Source organism: Cygnus olor, chromosome 1 (assembly GCF_009769625.2).
Source record: "Cygnus olor isolate bCygOlo1 chromosome 1, bCygOlo1.pri.v2, whole genome shotgun sequence".
Lineage (NCBI taxonomy): Eukaryota > Metazoa > Chordata > Aves > Anseriformes > Anatidae > Cygnus > Cygnus olor.
The window spans coordinates 51,391,096-51,404,767 of NC_049169.1; the positions used below are offsets into that span (position 1 = coordinate 51,391,096).

The window sequence follows — 13,672 nt, forward strand, 5'->3', positions numbered from 1 at the left end:
TGGCTAAACTTTTGTGCTAGCTTGTCTGATTATTATGTGATGCTAGAAGATGACGTTCGCTGCTCAAAGAACTTTTTGACCACTGTTAAGAAAGTAATTACTTCACGAGAAGGATCCTACTGGGTGACTTTGGAATTCTCCAAACTGGGGTATATTGGAAAACTTTACCATTCCCATGACCTTCCACGCCTGGCCCATTTTTTGTTGATGTTTTACCAAGAAATGCCTTGTGATTGGCTACTGATCCACTTTCGTGTCTGTTAGCTCAAAAGGAAGTGGATACGTTTCAAACCATCACTGTTCCAGCACATGGGATACTACTCATCTTACAAAGGAGCTGAAAACAAGCTGAAAGATGATGATTTTGAAGAGGAATCATTTGATATCCCTGACAACCCACCTGCAAACTTGCATACCAACATGAATGTATTTGAAACTATGAGGCAAGTAAGGCTTACAGCAGCATTGATGAGTACTTCTGGGGCAAAGCTCCTTCTACTGGGGACTTCTATGGGATTGTATTTGAAAAGCCCATTAAAATCACTAAGATTAAAGTTGTCACTGGAACTGAAGACCGGCAAAATGACATTTTGCATCATGGGGCCCTGGAAGTAGGAGAAAAGATTGTAGGGAGTAAAAAAGGGAGACAATGCACTACTTACCTGAGACTAGGGGAATTCAAAAATGGGAACTTTGAAATGACAGATGTAGAGCACAAAGTTCTGTTCAATATTAACTGCATGAGAATACTTGTTACCAAAAGTCAGAAAGAGTGGCTAATCATTAGGAGCATTAGCATTTGGACTTCTCAAACATCAAATCAATAAAAAGAAGTCACCTGAGAAGGTACAGAGTGAATACAATCAGCTGGGTCCCAAATGGTACCATTTCCCAGAAACACTGACTTATTTCCATCTCTTTACTAGAGAAACAGTAAATCTGGGGAAATAATAAAGCAAGCAAAGAAATTTATTTTTTACTAGTTTGGCCAGGCAATATGCAAAAACGTATTTGTTGAAAGTTTTGAATTTTATAGGAAACAGAAAGATCTGAAACCTCTCCTTGAGATCTTGAACATCTTCTTTTTATTATCATTTCTCTTTTAGAGAGACATGCTGGACTAAACAGAACAAAACAAAACATTCTATAATTATCATAATTTTTAATGCTATGACCAGTATATTGTGAAAAGAAATTGGATTCCACCATATGCACATATAATTTAAGAAGTTATGGTAGTATTCATTTGTACAATAGTTGGTGATGTGTTTCTTTTAAAAGCACTTGTGACAAGGAAGTCTGTCCTGATATTGGCAGTTTCATTCTGAGCACTGTAAGAAAATAGTGTGGCTAATCATTGCAACTTCTTTTCAAAAAGGAATGTATGTAGAATTATAAATTTGACATGACAACTATGTGAACAAATAGATAATTGCATTTATTATTCTGTCTCAGTAAATAAATATTATTTTTTTCTGGGTCCTTTCACTAAGAGAAATATTTCTTGGCTTCTATATTATTTAGGGAACCAATTTAATTTAATTCAAAGCTATGCTTACTATGCAAAGCTTGCATAGTAAGCAAGTATTCTGCTTGTATACAGATGTCACTATCAAATCCAGGCACCACAAGCAACCCTGTTGTCTTAGGCAACTTAACATATCTCAGCTTCAACATTTATGTTCCTTCAATGGATGGAGAACTCCCCATGAGAAATATGCACATAGCTATGTACTGGAGCATGCTTCCTGAGAACTGTTATACCTTATATACTTACATTTGTTCACTTTTGGGCCCCTCACTACAAGAAAGACATAGAGGCCCTCAGCTGCACCCAGAGAAGGGCTACAAACCTGGTAAAGAGTCTGGAGCACAAGTCTTATGAGGAACTGGGGTTGTTTAGTCTGGAGAAAAGGAGCCTCAGAAGAGACCTTATTGCTCTCTACAACTACCTGAAAGGAAGTTGTGGGGAGTTGGGGTCGGCCTCTTCTCACAGAAGACAATTCTTGGAAGAGTAGTTAGGCATTGAAACAGGTTGCCCAAGAAGGTGGTGGAGTTGTCATCCCTGGAAGTGTTTAAGGAAAGGCTGGACGTGGTGCTTAGGGACATGTTTAGTGGGTGATATTGGTGGGAGGGAGATGGTTGGACCAGATGATCTTGGAGGTCTTTTCCAACCCTAATGATTCTATGATTCTAGTTCTATGACTCTATGATTCTATGCCCAGTCTATACATGATAGAAATGTAAAGTGTACCAAGTTAAGTAACTGGAGGTGAACGTAACACTAGTCTTTGCTAGGTGATGTCTAAAGAATAGAGCAGATACAAAAAGAAGAATCTTAAGGAACAATTAATATGTTTCTAATTATTTTTTTATTATTATTATTATTTTTTTTTGTCCCTAAAGATTTCTAATCCTGATCAAGTTACTTTTGCAGCCTTCCTTCCACAGCCTCTGTTTTTTCCCTGTGTTTTGCCTGGCTTGAGCCAATAAGCAGAAAAATTCCCTCAATTGTAATGACTTCAATGTCAGCTTTGGGCTTTTAATGTATCACACAGGGAGGTTCTATATCTATAAGATTTATATTACACACATACATTTACATTAGCAGAATTTATATATGTTTTTTTTCTTTCCCTCTAAGAAATTTTCCAGACTTTCTCAGTAGACACTAAGAAGTCCATAGCTGTATCAAGTGTGACAGAGATGAAAAACCTATTTTTTTTATTATAATAATAAAAATATAATAATTTTATATATTATCGACCTCATGAATATCATGGTTATCATCTGATTACATGTATGGATTTTAGCTAAACCTGGAAGGCAAGGAATAACTTTCAAGAATGCCTGCATTGACCTAGAGTGACCTACTACTGTACTCAGTACATCCAGACTTGACAAAGCTATTTCAGAGGGGTAAATTATTCAAAAATCTACAGAAAATGTCAATAAGATTGCATTTTCTCATTCGTAAATCCTAATAAATTCAGGTCTAGGTTTGTAAAATCCCCAACAGAGATGCAAGGTACATTTTAAAATAATTTTCCAATAAATGCTTTCACATAATTCAAAAAAGCATTCTCTTCTCAAAGAAGAGTTTTGTTCATTGATACATGCCTAATTCTCTATTGTTCTCATATATCTTTGGTAATATACTGTAAGAGCAGCATACATGTTCAATCTGAAAAATAAAATATTGCCATTTTTTTAAAATGAAAAATGTGCTAATCTCAAATGGTTATAGATACCTAAGAAGTACCTATTTTTTAAAAGTGATCTCCCACAATTATCAACTACTTAGTTGATAATAACTAGTGACTACTAGTCAACATTATTTTTTAAAATGAACTGTCATTCTATTTTTCCTTTGCTTGATCATCAACTATTACTGCCAAAGCAAACATGACTATGTTAACAAGTAGCATTACCTTCATTTTTATTCAGAATTCAGTATTTCCAGCTTAACCTTCCAAATTAGGATGGAAAATGTACTCGGTCCAAGGCTTTAAAATGATCTTGCTATCAAAACCACACAGAAAGTGAATGACTTGTCCAAATTAAATGTTCTTAACATTAAATACTTTAAACGGTATTTTGAACTGTAAATCAAAATAATCAGTTCAGTTGTGTAAAAACATTTTTCACTAATGAAATACGTTTTTTTGTTGTTTTTATTTTTGTTGTTGTTGTAGTTGTTGTTGTTTTATTGTGCTTATATTGATCTAGCTAATTTTCATTTAAGTTCTACATTACAGTCCCTCAAAAATGCAATTTCAGATTGGGGTCTAGACACCGATGTTTGGTGCCTGGCCTTGCTGTCACAGCTGTGAGCTATTGGATGCACAAGCTGAACCCCTGTTCAGAAATGCTAATCCCACTAGTTTGTGCTAAATTTGCCAGTTCCTGGGATTTAGGAGACTGCACTCTTCTGATTATAAGCTTCTACAGAGTCTAGGAAAAGTCACAGTAGCTACCACCATTCCTTTTAGAGCTGAACACAATTTCATTCCTTTTAAAACACTAGCAGTGAGTTTTATTTCCTGTATCATAGAAGTGGTAGTGAGAGCTCATCTGTCTTTCGGCTCTTACCAGTATAAGAGGGTCGAACCCACAAAGTGCCAAGAATATACCATCAAAGGAAGCTTCCCTTAGGTTTTGATAGTGGTATGTGCGGGAAGGAGAGGCATGCACTAGCCCTTCCTGTTGAATTTAAGTTGATTTGGGAAAAAAATAAAATTAAAATTAAAATTAAAGACTCATTTAATCTAGGAAAGGCAAGAACATGGCTCTGTAAACTCTGATCACTCACCTGAATATGTCAGTTCCATCTGCTCCTTCAGGGAATGCATATTTTATCCATCTCATTCACATGAAAATGGTTGCAAAGGTTTTCAAAAAATAAACAGAAAAAGTCTTAAAATTAAAGTTAACTTGTTTCAGAAAGATTTTAAAAAGTTATAATTAAGATATCTTTTTCTTCATATGTTAAAAAATGTGTATATGTTCACTGATACTTCCCAAAGTTTGGATTTTCTTGTTTATAATAACACTGATGAAGCAAAAGATTATCACTGACAATGTCTGTTTGTTGGTGTATACAGTGGGTTCTGCCAGTGTGCTTCTTGTGTTCATTTTTTGACAAAGTGTCAGTATTTTCATACTGAACTGCTAACACCTGAAAATATTATATTGTGGTCTGCACACAGATTGGTTTATTCTTCACTGAACATGCATGTATTGTTCCTATTACCACTATTTGGGACTCCTCATTGTATAATTCCCCTGGGACTTTACTTCTTTTCTTAACTAAATGCCAGTTTGTCTTCTATCTTTCTTCACATAATGTGATCCCTTTGATGCAGGGAATCCTAGGGAAGTAAACTACTACTCCCTGTGAAGTAAACAAAGAACTGAGCCCCTATTTAATGCAGAATAAACAAACCCCAAACACAGAAGTTGTCAGGCAACACAGTTTAGTGTATTTGCTATATTTATTACGATAAGGACAATTTACTAATGTGCTATATGAATGTGTTGTTTGTAGATCAGTGTTTTAACATGATGCTCTGTTTTACTCTCTGCTTACTATTCTCTTGTGTTAGACAATAGTGCTTTTACTTTTCTAAAGGAAAATCAGGATCCTGTTCATTATTGAATTATTAAAAGTGAAATAAAGAGAAAATTAATGCAATTTAGAAAATATTTCAATCTTGGAAAGCTATTAAAGGAAAAAAATAGACAAGCATCATCTAAACTGCAAATGCAAACAGTTTTCATTGTGAAGCACTTCAGATAGTCTGATGAAAATATTTTTTGCTACTCTCGTGTTAAATTTACGGTTCTTTTGGGCTACATTTCAGTAAGTGTTAAATTATCAGTAGTAATACAGAACACAGCATTATGAGCTCAAGCAGTGTCATATCCTCAAATGGTACAGCAAAATGTTTTGCAAAAAAATCAGGTGGAAATAGAGTTGGATTATAATGAAAAACAAATTTAAGACCTTTTCTTCTCATATTCTATATATTAAGACGAATTGAAGTGTCTCCACCATTGCACCAGCTTTTCAGATAAGGTAAAACTAGGAACTTAGTCCTTGTCCTTCAAATCCTAGTCTTTGCAGAAGAAAACTGTAATATTTCTGCTCTTTTAGCCCAAACAGGATTGACCTATAAAAGCCCAAAAGTGTAGATTTTGTAATTTTTATTTTTTTTTTTTCATAGAAGCCAATATATGTATTTTTTTTCCCATATTTTTTAGGCATCCTGGAAGGATGAAACCAAAATAGTCTCTAAACAGATGTATTTGGTTATCTCTGCATTGTATTTTCCAAGTCTTGCCTCTTTACTAATTTTGACAAAAGAAATTCATCCTGTGTTACTGAGGGTTTAATTAGTTCTTACTGTAAATAGCCATGGTCAGGCTGCTAGAATAAGGTTAGATTGCTGCTCCTGTTGTAAATGAAGAGAAAGAAGAACATATCCAGAGTCATGTAAGCATACAATAGATCTGTTTCTTTCTATATTGGGAGGTTATGCAAGTTGTTTGGCCCTGAATGTTCAATTCCTAGTTAATTAAAGATATAGGAGATCTGTTCTTTTTGCATTATTAAATATAATACATGTAAACATAGGTAAAAACATATGATACATATAAATGATGAAACAAATATAATTTCCAATCAGCATCATCACTCTTATAGTTACTCTTCACAGTATTTCAGCACGTTCCCCACAAGTGCTATTTGGCAATTTCAATGAAAATAATTTGTTCAGCTTTAAAATAAGAAAGATGAATCTCCCACTTCAATCTTAACATTATTTATTACATTTTAGTTTAAGGATGAATTAACTACAGAGTAAGATTAATTACAGCAACATTTCCATAAATGCCAGCTTGGTATTAAGTTGGCATAAAATTGAATTGACATCTAGGCAGGTATAAGGCTATCTTTTTAGCTATGTTTCTAAATGTTTTTCAACTTGCCATACCACCTACTGCATATTCTCAAATAAATTTCACTTTGCCCTGGCAGCCAGTAAAAAGGCTCTTAAAATTGCCTGTTGAACTCGAAAGTACTTTAAGTAGGGTTACATTATTAATTAACCTTTTGCCAGCTTTATGCTGGGCTTATGTGAGAGGTTCACATTTAATGAGCAAAGCTGAACATCAAAAGCTGATGCTTATTTCCTCTGTTCAGATAGTTAACTAGCTGCCTTCCCTCCTTCTTGCTATTTACTCATAACACTAGGTTTGCTGTTGCCAGTTCGGGGAAACCTGACTGGCAGCCATGGAGATCTCAGACTGTGAATTCTCAGTCTCAAAGATACTGTGTTGTTACTGCATGAAATGTTCCAGTTTCTGAACAGGCTCACAACATATTTTTTATGTTTAATTAAAAAAAAAAAAAAAAAAAAAACAGCACAAGCCCAGTGTTCACTTTCACCGGTTCTCTTTCCCTTGGCATAATCAGAGTGGATTTTCTATCCTAGATAACTGCATTGAGTGAGGGCATTAAAAAAGGGTATTACCAACAACAACAACAACAACAAAAAATGCTATGTAAAAGACCCTACTTTTAATTTTTTAAAACTGTGTTCAAAGCTTTCTTTGTGATCAGGCTTCATCATATCCTTAGCAATTTGCCGTAGAAAGAGATGATAGTACTGTGATGGCAAGAAAAGTTTAAATAAATACTATGTGTATTTAACACTGGGAAGAAGGTATGTGTTGCTCAGCAACAGGGTCAGTCAGGTATATTTCTGCTGTATGAGTGCACTTTAACTTATTATTTAAAGTCAGTTGTTTGTCAGAGTAGTATCATTGTAATTAACCCGTTTACAACAAAAAAGGAGACTGTTATAGCCCCCTAGAACTCTGCTCTTTTTTTTTTCTTTCTTTTTTTTTTCTTTTTTTTTTTTTTCTGTCTCAATAAAAATGAAAGATTCAGCTTTAAAAGCATTGCCTTAGGGCATGCAGAACACACAAAGGATAATATTGGAGTGTCTGTCCAGCCTTGCTGTACAGTAGCACTGGAACATTTATGTCTACCAGAGTAGGGATTTCAGGTGTGACCAGGAACAGTTGCTGTGCTTTCTATGGTAACTGGAATATTTTTGATAAAATAAAAATATAAGATATAAAAAGACCCTTTGGCTTAATGCCCTTCTCTTTAAGCAGGTATGGTTCACTTTTCTTTTAACTACAGATACCCCATTTTCATTGGATTGACTTGGGGACAAAAATACATATAACCCCAGAGGAAAAAAACATATTTTAAAGGAAATTTGACAGTAGGTTATTGTATACTTTGCTTTCCTCAAATGTGTGTTCATTTGTTCTGATAGCCTGGATTTAAAGTTCCAGCTCAAATTGAAGTCTAGAGCTGCAATTTAAAATATTCTGGCTTTCTTTCTTCAGTACATGTACTTCCTAACATCAGAGAGCTTTAGGTTCTTACACATAATATGTAGTGCTGCTGAGTCACTTGTCTTTATGCTACGGACAGTTGTGAGATCTAGGTCATCTGCAACTTTAAAGGCTATTTCTACATTTCATGTTACACTTTCCCAGAACATACAGGCAATCCCTTCCTCTCTCTTTAATTTCAGTACTGAATAAATTAACATCATGGGGGTAAATATTGTCAAACCCCCCTTCACCTTCATTGAAGAAACTAGGCCAGCTGCTGTCATTTATTTCTCAGAATTATTTCTTTCTCTTGGTTGCTACTCACTAGATTTAAATGCCACCTCTGCTGAGAACACAATACGCATAATATAATACAGCACCATTTTAAAGGAAAAGTGTTAGTTCTTTTTTGCCTTAACGCTATAACGATGCACTGTTTGATTATGTCAAAATTATATGCATAATTTTTTACCTTCATGAAAATCCAGTAAAGCAAACTAGTTTTATTAATCACTCCTGAAAATGTTTCCTGGCAGCAGTCTGGTTATGCAGTTGCAAACTGAGCCAGGATTCTCCCCTTCACATAGATGAATAACGTCTTTCAAGGAAGGAAGGAAAAAAAAAAAAAACAGGTCTTCTCTCTTGTGGTTGTCTGCTACCTTTCAAAGATGCAATTTCTTCCATATGTTCCCTCCCTTCTCCCCCGAAAAACTGCATATTAAAATCAACATGTGGTCTCTTGCTTCCTGATACCTCAGCTCATTCCCATCTGCACACTCTTACTTTCTTTTGGAAATGTGTAATTTTACTTTAACCAGAAATTCTTAATTTTGGGGAATAGACATCACAAAACAGCCAGCATTTTTTTTAAGTCTATTTTTTTTGAAGCATTCAAAAGACAAGCAATATTCCCTCAAATGAGATAAAATGATAATGCTTGAGACTAACTGTTACACACATACACACAATAAATAAAATAAAGGACAGGTAAAGATTTTTAGGTTAATGTGTGTGTGTGTTTGTGTGTGTGTGTGTGTGTGTGTGTGTGTGTGTGTGTGTGTGTGTATGTGTGTGTATGTGTATTAATTAAAAAACTGCAAGAAACCTACATCTACAGTTACCTTATGCATCGAAGGATACAGTTACCTTATGCATTTAAGCTATCTGGCTAAGGTGAGAAATTATTTTTTGATCAAAGCGGTGTGTCAAAAGCAATTTGGAAATTGACTTTTCTACAGTGAATCATTCTTTCTTCTAATACTAAGCCAATTCCATAGAATGTAATCTCTTGGGCAATATCTCTTGCCAAGCTGTTGCACATACTTTGTAAACAGATGTTACTTTTATTGAGTATTGATTATAATTAATACATATACCTTGACCATAAACTATTATTAAACTATTTTTTGTCTTCTTATATTTGAAAGCTTAATATTTTTTTCTCTTTTAAACTGATGAAAAACAGTTGTCCTTTACAATAGCTTTACGATAAACTCTTCAGTACAATAAATTAGGAAGCACATGTATTTTAACATGTAGTCACTACACCAATATTTAAGAAAAGGTGTTTATGCCTTAACAGTACATTTAAAAAAAATGTTTTATAATATATATATATGAGCTCTGTTTTAGGATTTTATGAGGGGAAAAAAAAAAAAAAACACAATTAAAAACAAATTACTGAAAAAGTTCCCTTTCCCAAGCTTTCATCTCTTCTGCCAGCAGCAAAGCATCACATTTCTGCAGTTCTGCTTCATAAAACACAGTTTCTTTGTATCATGTATTTAAGTCACCCTTCCTGGTGGTCCTCTAGAAACATGTAGATGTAGAACTTAGTAGCATGGTTTAGTGGTGGACTTTAATACTAGGTTAAAGGTTGGACTAGATGATCTCAGAAGTCTTTTCCAACCTGAATGATTCTATGATTCTATGTGTTTCCCTTACCTCTACAAAATCAGGTCTGGATGCATTTCCTTCAATAATTTTTTATATTTTTATGCTTCCTAATATAGAAGTTATCTTTCACAGTCCTTAAGATGAAATATTTAATTATATTGAACATATGTTGTTAGTCTGTCTCATTATTTTGATAATTAGTGGCTGGAAGTTGTTTTTATTTATTATTTTCATAGAGAGATTTCCTGACAGCAAAGGTGAGACATTACTTGTATTTCTCCATCATCTATTTTTGTCACCACCTTCTTCAGATCCAGATTTTGCCACCCCTCTCACTCACTGCTGGCACATATTCAGAAGGTGAAAACAACAAAAAAAACAAACAAACAAACAAAAAAAGGCACTGGATAGGTTTCTGGAAGAGAAGAGAGTATGAGAAATAGCATTAGAACCTGTCCTAGGTATTTCAAGTTCAGCACAAAGAAAGCTAAAAAACATTTTCTCCCACTGCCCTTCCTTTTCACTGTGACATTTCTTCTATTTCATGTCCCTCTGTGGATACATGATGTAGAGATCACTGCACTTGGTGAAATTTTTTCCATCAATTTTGCAGTACTTTGCAACGCCACTTCTGCTATAATCATCTGGCATGTCAGCCAGCTTGCTTTCTAGTAGAGCTACTATACCCGATAGTTGCCTATCTGGGATAAGTCTCTAACCAGCATTATGCAATGATGAAGTTAGAGCAGTGTCTTCTCCTGCTGAGAACGGGTACTAGAGCCAAATGTGCCATTCTACTCCACTAAGAAGACTCCCTGGGCATGCATTAGAGCAGCGTGGGCCTCTGGCTCTCATCCAGCAAGCTAATAGCTATTGAGGCTTAAATCCTGACCACTCACCAGCTTTTGTTATAGTCACCTCTCCTCACTTTGCTTGAAGTCACAGCACCAGCCATGGAGCCAATGGAAGAGGAGAACTCAGCAAAACCACTGCTTGGTGTAGGGCCCTTGTGCAGATTAATTTTTATTGGTATTTCAAGTAAACTGCATCTGGGCCCCAAGGCACCAGAGGTGCTGCCTTCTGCTCCTGCCGCACCAGGCAACAGTGGCTGGCAGGCAGCTCACTGCACTATGTCTCCAGCTGGCCTGTAGAGCAGGTTTTTTTTTGTTTGTTTGTTTGTTTGTTTGTTTCATGTCCTTCTCAGCAGAAAACAATCATTATTATCTGGGGACCTTTTATTTTACTGCAGCAAGTTTTGGAATAACAAGGTAATAAAGTTATTAGGGTAAGGGAAAAAAATATTTCTAACTGTAAAGTTTCCCAAATTAGTCACTAACAGTAGATCAGATTCAGTAACAAATAGTGAGGCATTTCTTTTCTTCCATTTAAACTAGCTTTGTTTTATTTCTCCTCCTCACATTTATTGGTTACAGAGGCAACCAGAAACCAAAAACAACAAGAGAAAACCTTTCCCACCCTTACTTCCCAGTTTGCATAGATTTCAATATTTACCCAGAAGGAAACATCTACCATCTGGTGAGCATACTTCGGTCAGACTCTGTGCTCCCAGTAGTCAGACTGTCTTGGAAAAATTCCTAGCTCTCACTGAAAAAAATAAAATCTTTGTTGGTGCCAGCATAGTTTTTGGGCCTGACACTTACGTGAGTTACACTGGTACAAAAATTACTTCCAGTACTGTTTGGAAAACAAAAGCTATAGCTATTATTTTTTTTTCTTTCTCTATCTTATTTTCTTCAACTTTATATTATAACTAGAATGTGATGATTAAATATCCCCAAAACCCGTTAAGGGAAGAAGATCTTTAGCTTAACTCAGAGAAAGAAACCACAGACTTTAATATCCTTCTCTCTCATGAAATCAAATGCTAAAACAGATTTCCCAAGGATTTGAAATTCATTCTTCAGTAACCAGGAACAGAACCTTCTTCCTCCTTCCTCATCATATAAGTTATGGAAAAGCATCTTTCTTCTGAAACAGTCTTTATTCCAAAGGGTAAAATTCAAGAATTCATAAATGGGGTGTACATCAACTTGGTCTGTATTCAGTAGCTTAACTGGCTTCGCTGCACTTCTGCTAAAAGATCAGGATTTCAAGTTTGGGTCATTAAAGACATACAGTTTTACAATTAGTAACTATTTCTGTTCTCCTTGTATATATTGTCTGCTTCAGTTCACTGAAGTTTTCAGACAAAAATGTGAGAGACACAAAGAAACAATTAGGAAAAATGTTTATAGCCTTCAGGAGGATTGTTCATTTTTTATCCGTTTTGTTGGAAAACAGATCTTTTCTCCCATATGGCACCTCAGAACAGAGTTTTGGCACTCAGGCTATTTGGAACACATTCCTGAGTGCTAATACACCTTTTTTTTTTTTTTTTTTTTTTTCCCTCAACTGCCTTTTTTAGTTTTCTGATGTGTCTAAGCAATCACTGTGCATTATGAACCTGTGGTGGGTTTTTGTTTGTTTGCTTGTTTTTTTGTTTGTAGGGAGTGTTTGTTTGTGTGTGAGTTTTGTTGTTGTTGTTTTGGTTTGGGATTTTTGGCTGCGTTGAAAGCGAGATGAGGACATGGTAACTGCTTCTCTTTGGAGGTTGTTTTGTTTTGTTTTGTTTTGTTTTGTTTTTCTTATCAGAATGGGAATTATTTGTAAGAAATATTTCCTCTACCAAAATGAGCTTGTACTTTCTTTTTCACTGATGTGAAAAAATAGTGGGGCTGAATTGCCATAGCAGTGATACTGAAGGGCATTCCAAAGGGAAAATGTTTTGGTAGTGAGCATGCAGAATGGCACACTGGATTACATCTGTGAGAAGAGGACAGTCACTAACAAAGTGAAAGATGACAAATATATCTCTAGTGCTCCTTAAACATTCTATAATTTAAAATATTTAAAGGTTTCTTCAAAGATCAGTGAAGTTGAAAGGGGTGTATGACTTCATTTAAACATACCTTTGATCACATCGTAATATGGCAATTATCTTTAATCATTTAACTGATGCTAGTGATGACACTTTGACAAAGTAACCATAAAAACTGGACATTGTTGGTATTGATGTTTTTTAAGAAATCAAACTCAGTTATCCAAAAATTCATTACAATCAGTTACCATGATTTTCCTGAAACTGAAAATTGGGTTCTACACTCTTCTCCTACTTTTGTTCTAGTCTTCCACTGCCTCTCTGCACTTTGTTGGTACAAGTATCCAGTGCAGTCAGACAATGAATCGAACAGGGAATAAAATATGGATCAGATCAGTTACCATTTGGTTGTGCATATGCTTGTGCTGGCATAACTGAGGAATGGAGCTCAAGGGCTTCAGTTACACAGAAAAAGACATTGTATATATATTGACTAAGCAGTTATCTATAGTCCATGAGGTATTTATAAACCCTTTCCTTTATGTTGTCTGTACTGATATATACAATAATCTTCTTACTGTCTTAGATCTAAAAAGATAAAAATGATAAATCAGGAGAGAAAGAGAAAAAGTTTAATCTAAACAGGTGAAGTAAAGCATAGAAATTTTAAGATTTAACAAGACTAAGTAATAAAACTACAGCACAGACATGAACAGGCCCAGGTCTTAGTGTCTTCACATTGTTCAGCTGCAAATATTTTAGTTTGGTTTTGCTTCTTCACTGGCCTATTATAATTTATATAAACTGTAATTTTGTGTCCATAAAAAAGAAAAAAATTGCTTACTAATTCATATATCTTAAAAAAGCAGGTCCTGTGAAAAAATTCTCTTTAGTTTCATTCATGTCTCCTGCTATGTTTTTGGTAACTATAGTTATAGACAAGCATTTTCCACACTTTAAAATGATACTGATTTGGGAATGTCA

At 34.9% G+C, this 13,672-nt stretch overlaps 1 protein-coding gene across 1 annotated transcript in view; it reads left to right on the forward strand.

The window, feature by feature from the left end:
- Positions 1 to 1,509, forward strand: part of MGAT4C (MGAT4 family member C) — a 56,561-nt gene extending 55,052 nt beyond the window's left edge. The window contains 2 exon segments of the mRNA XM_040558171.1: positions 1 to 430; positions 433 to 1,509. Of these exon segments, the coding sequence (XP_040414105.1) occupies positions 1 to 430; positions 433 to 827 (825 nt within the window). The 3' untranslated portion in view covers positions 828 to 1,509.
- Positions 1,510 to 13,672: the final 12,163 nt, after the last annotated feature.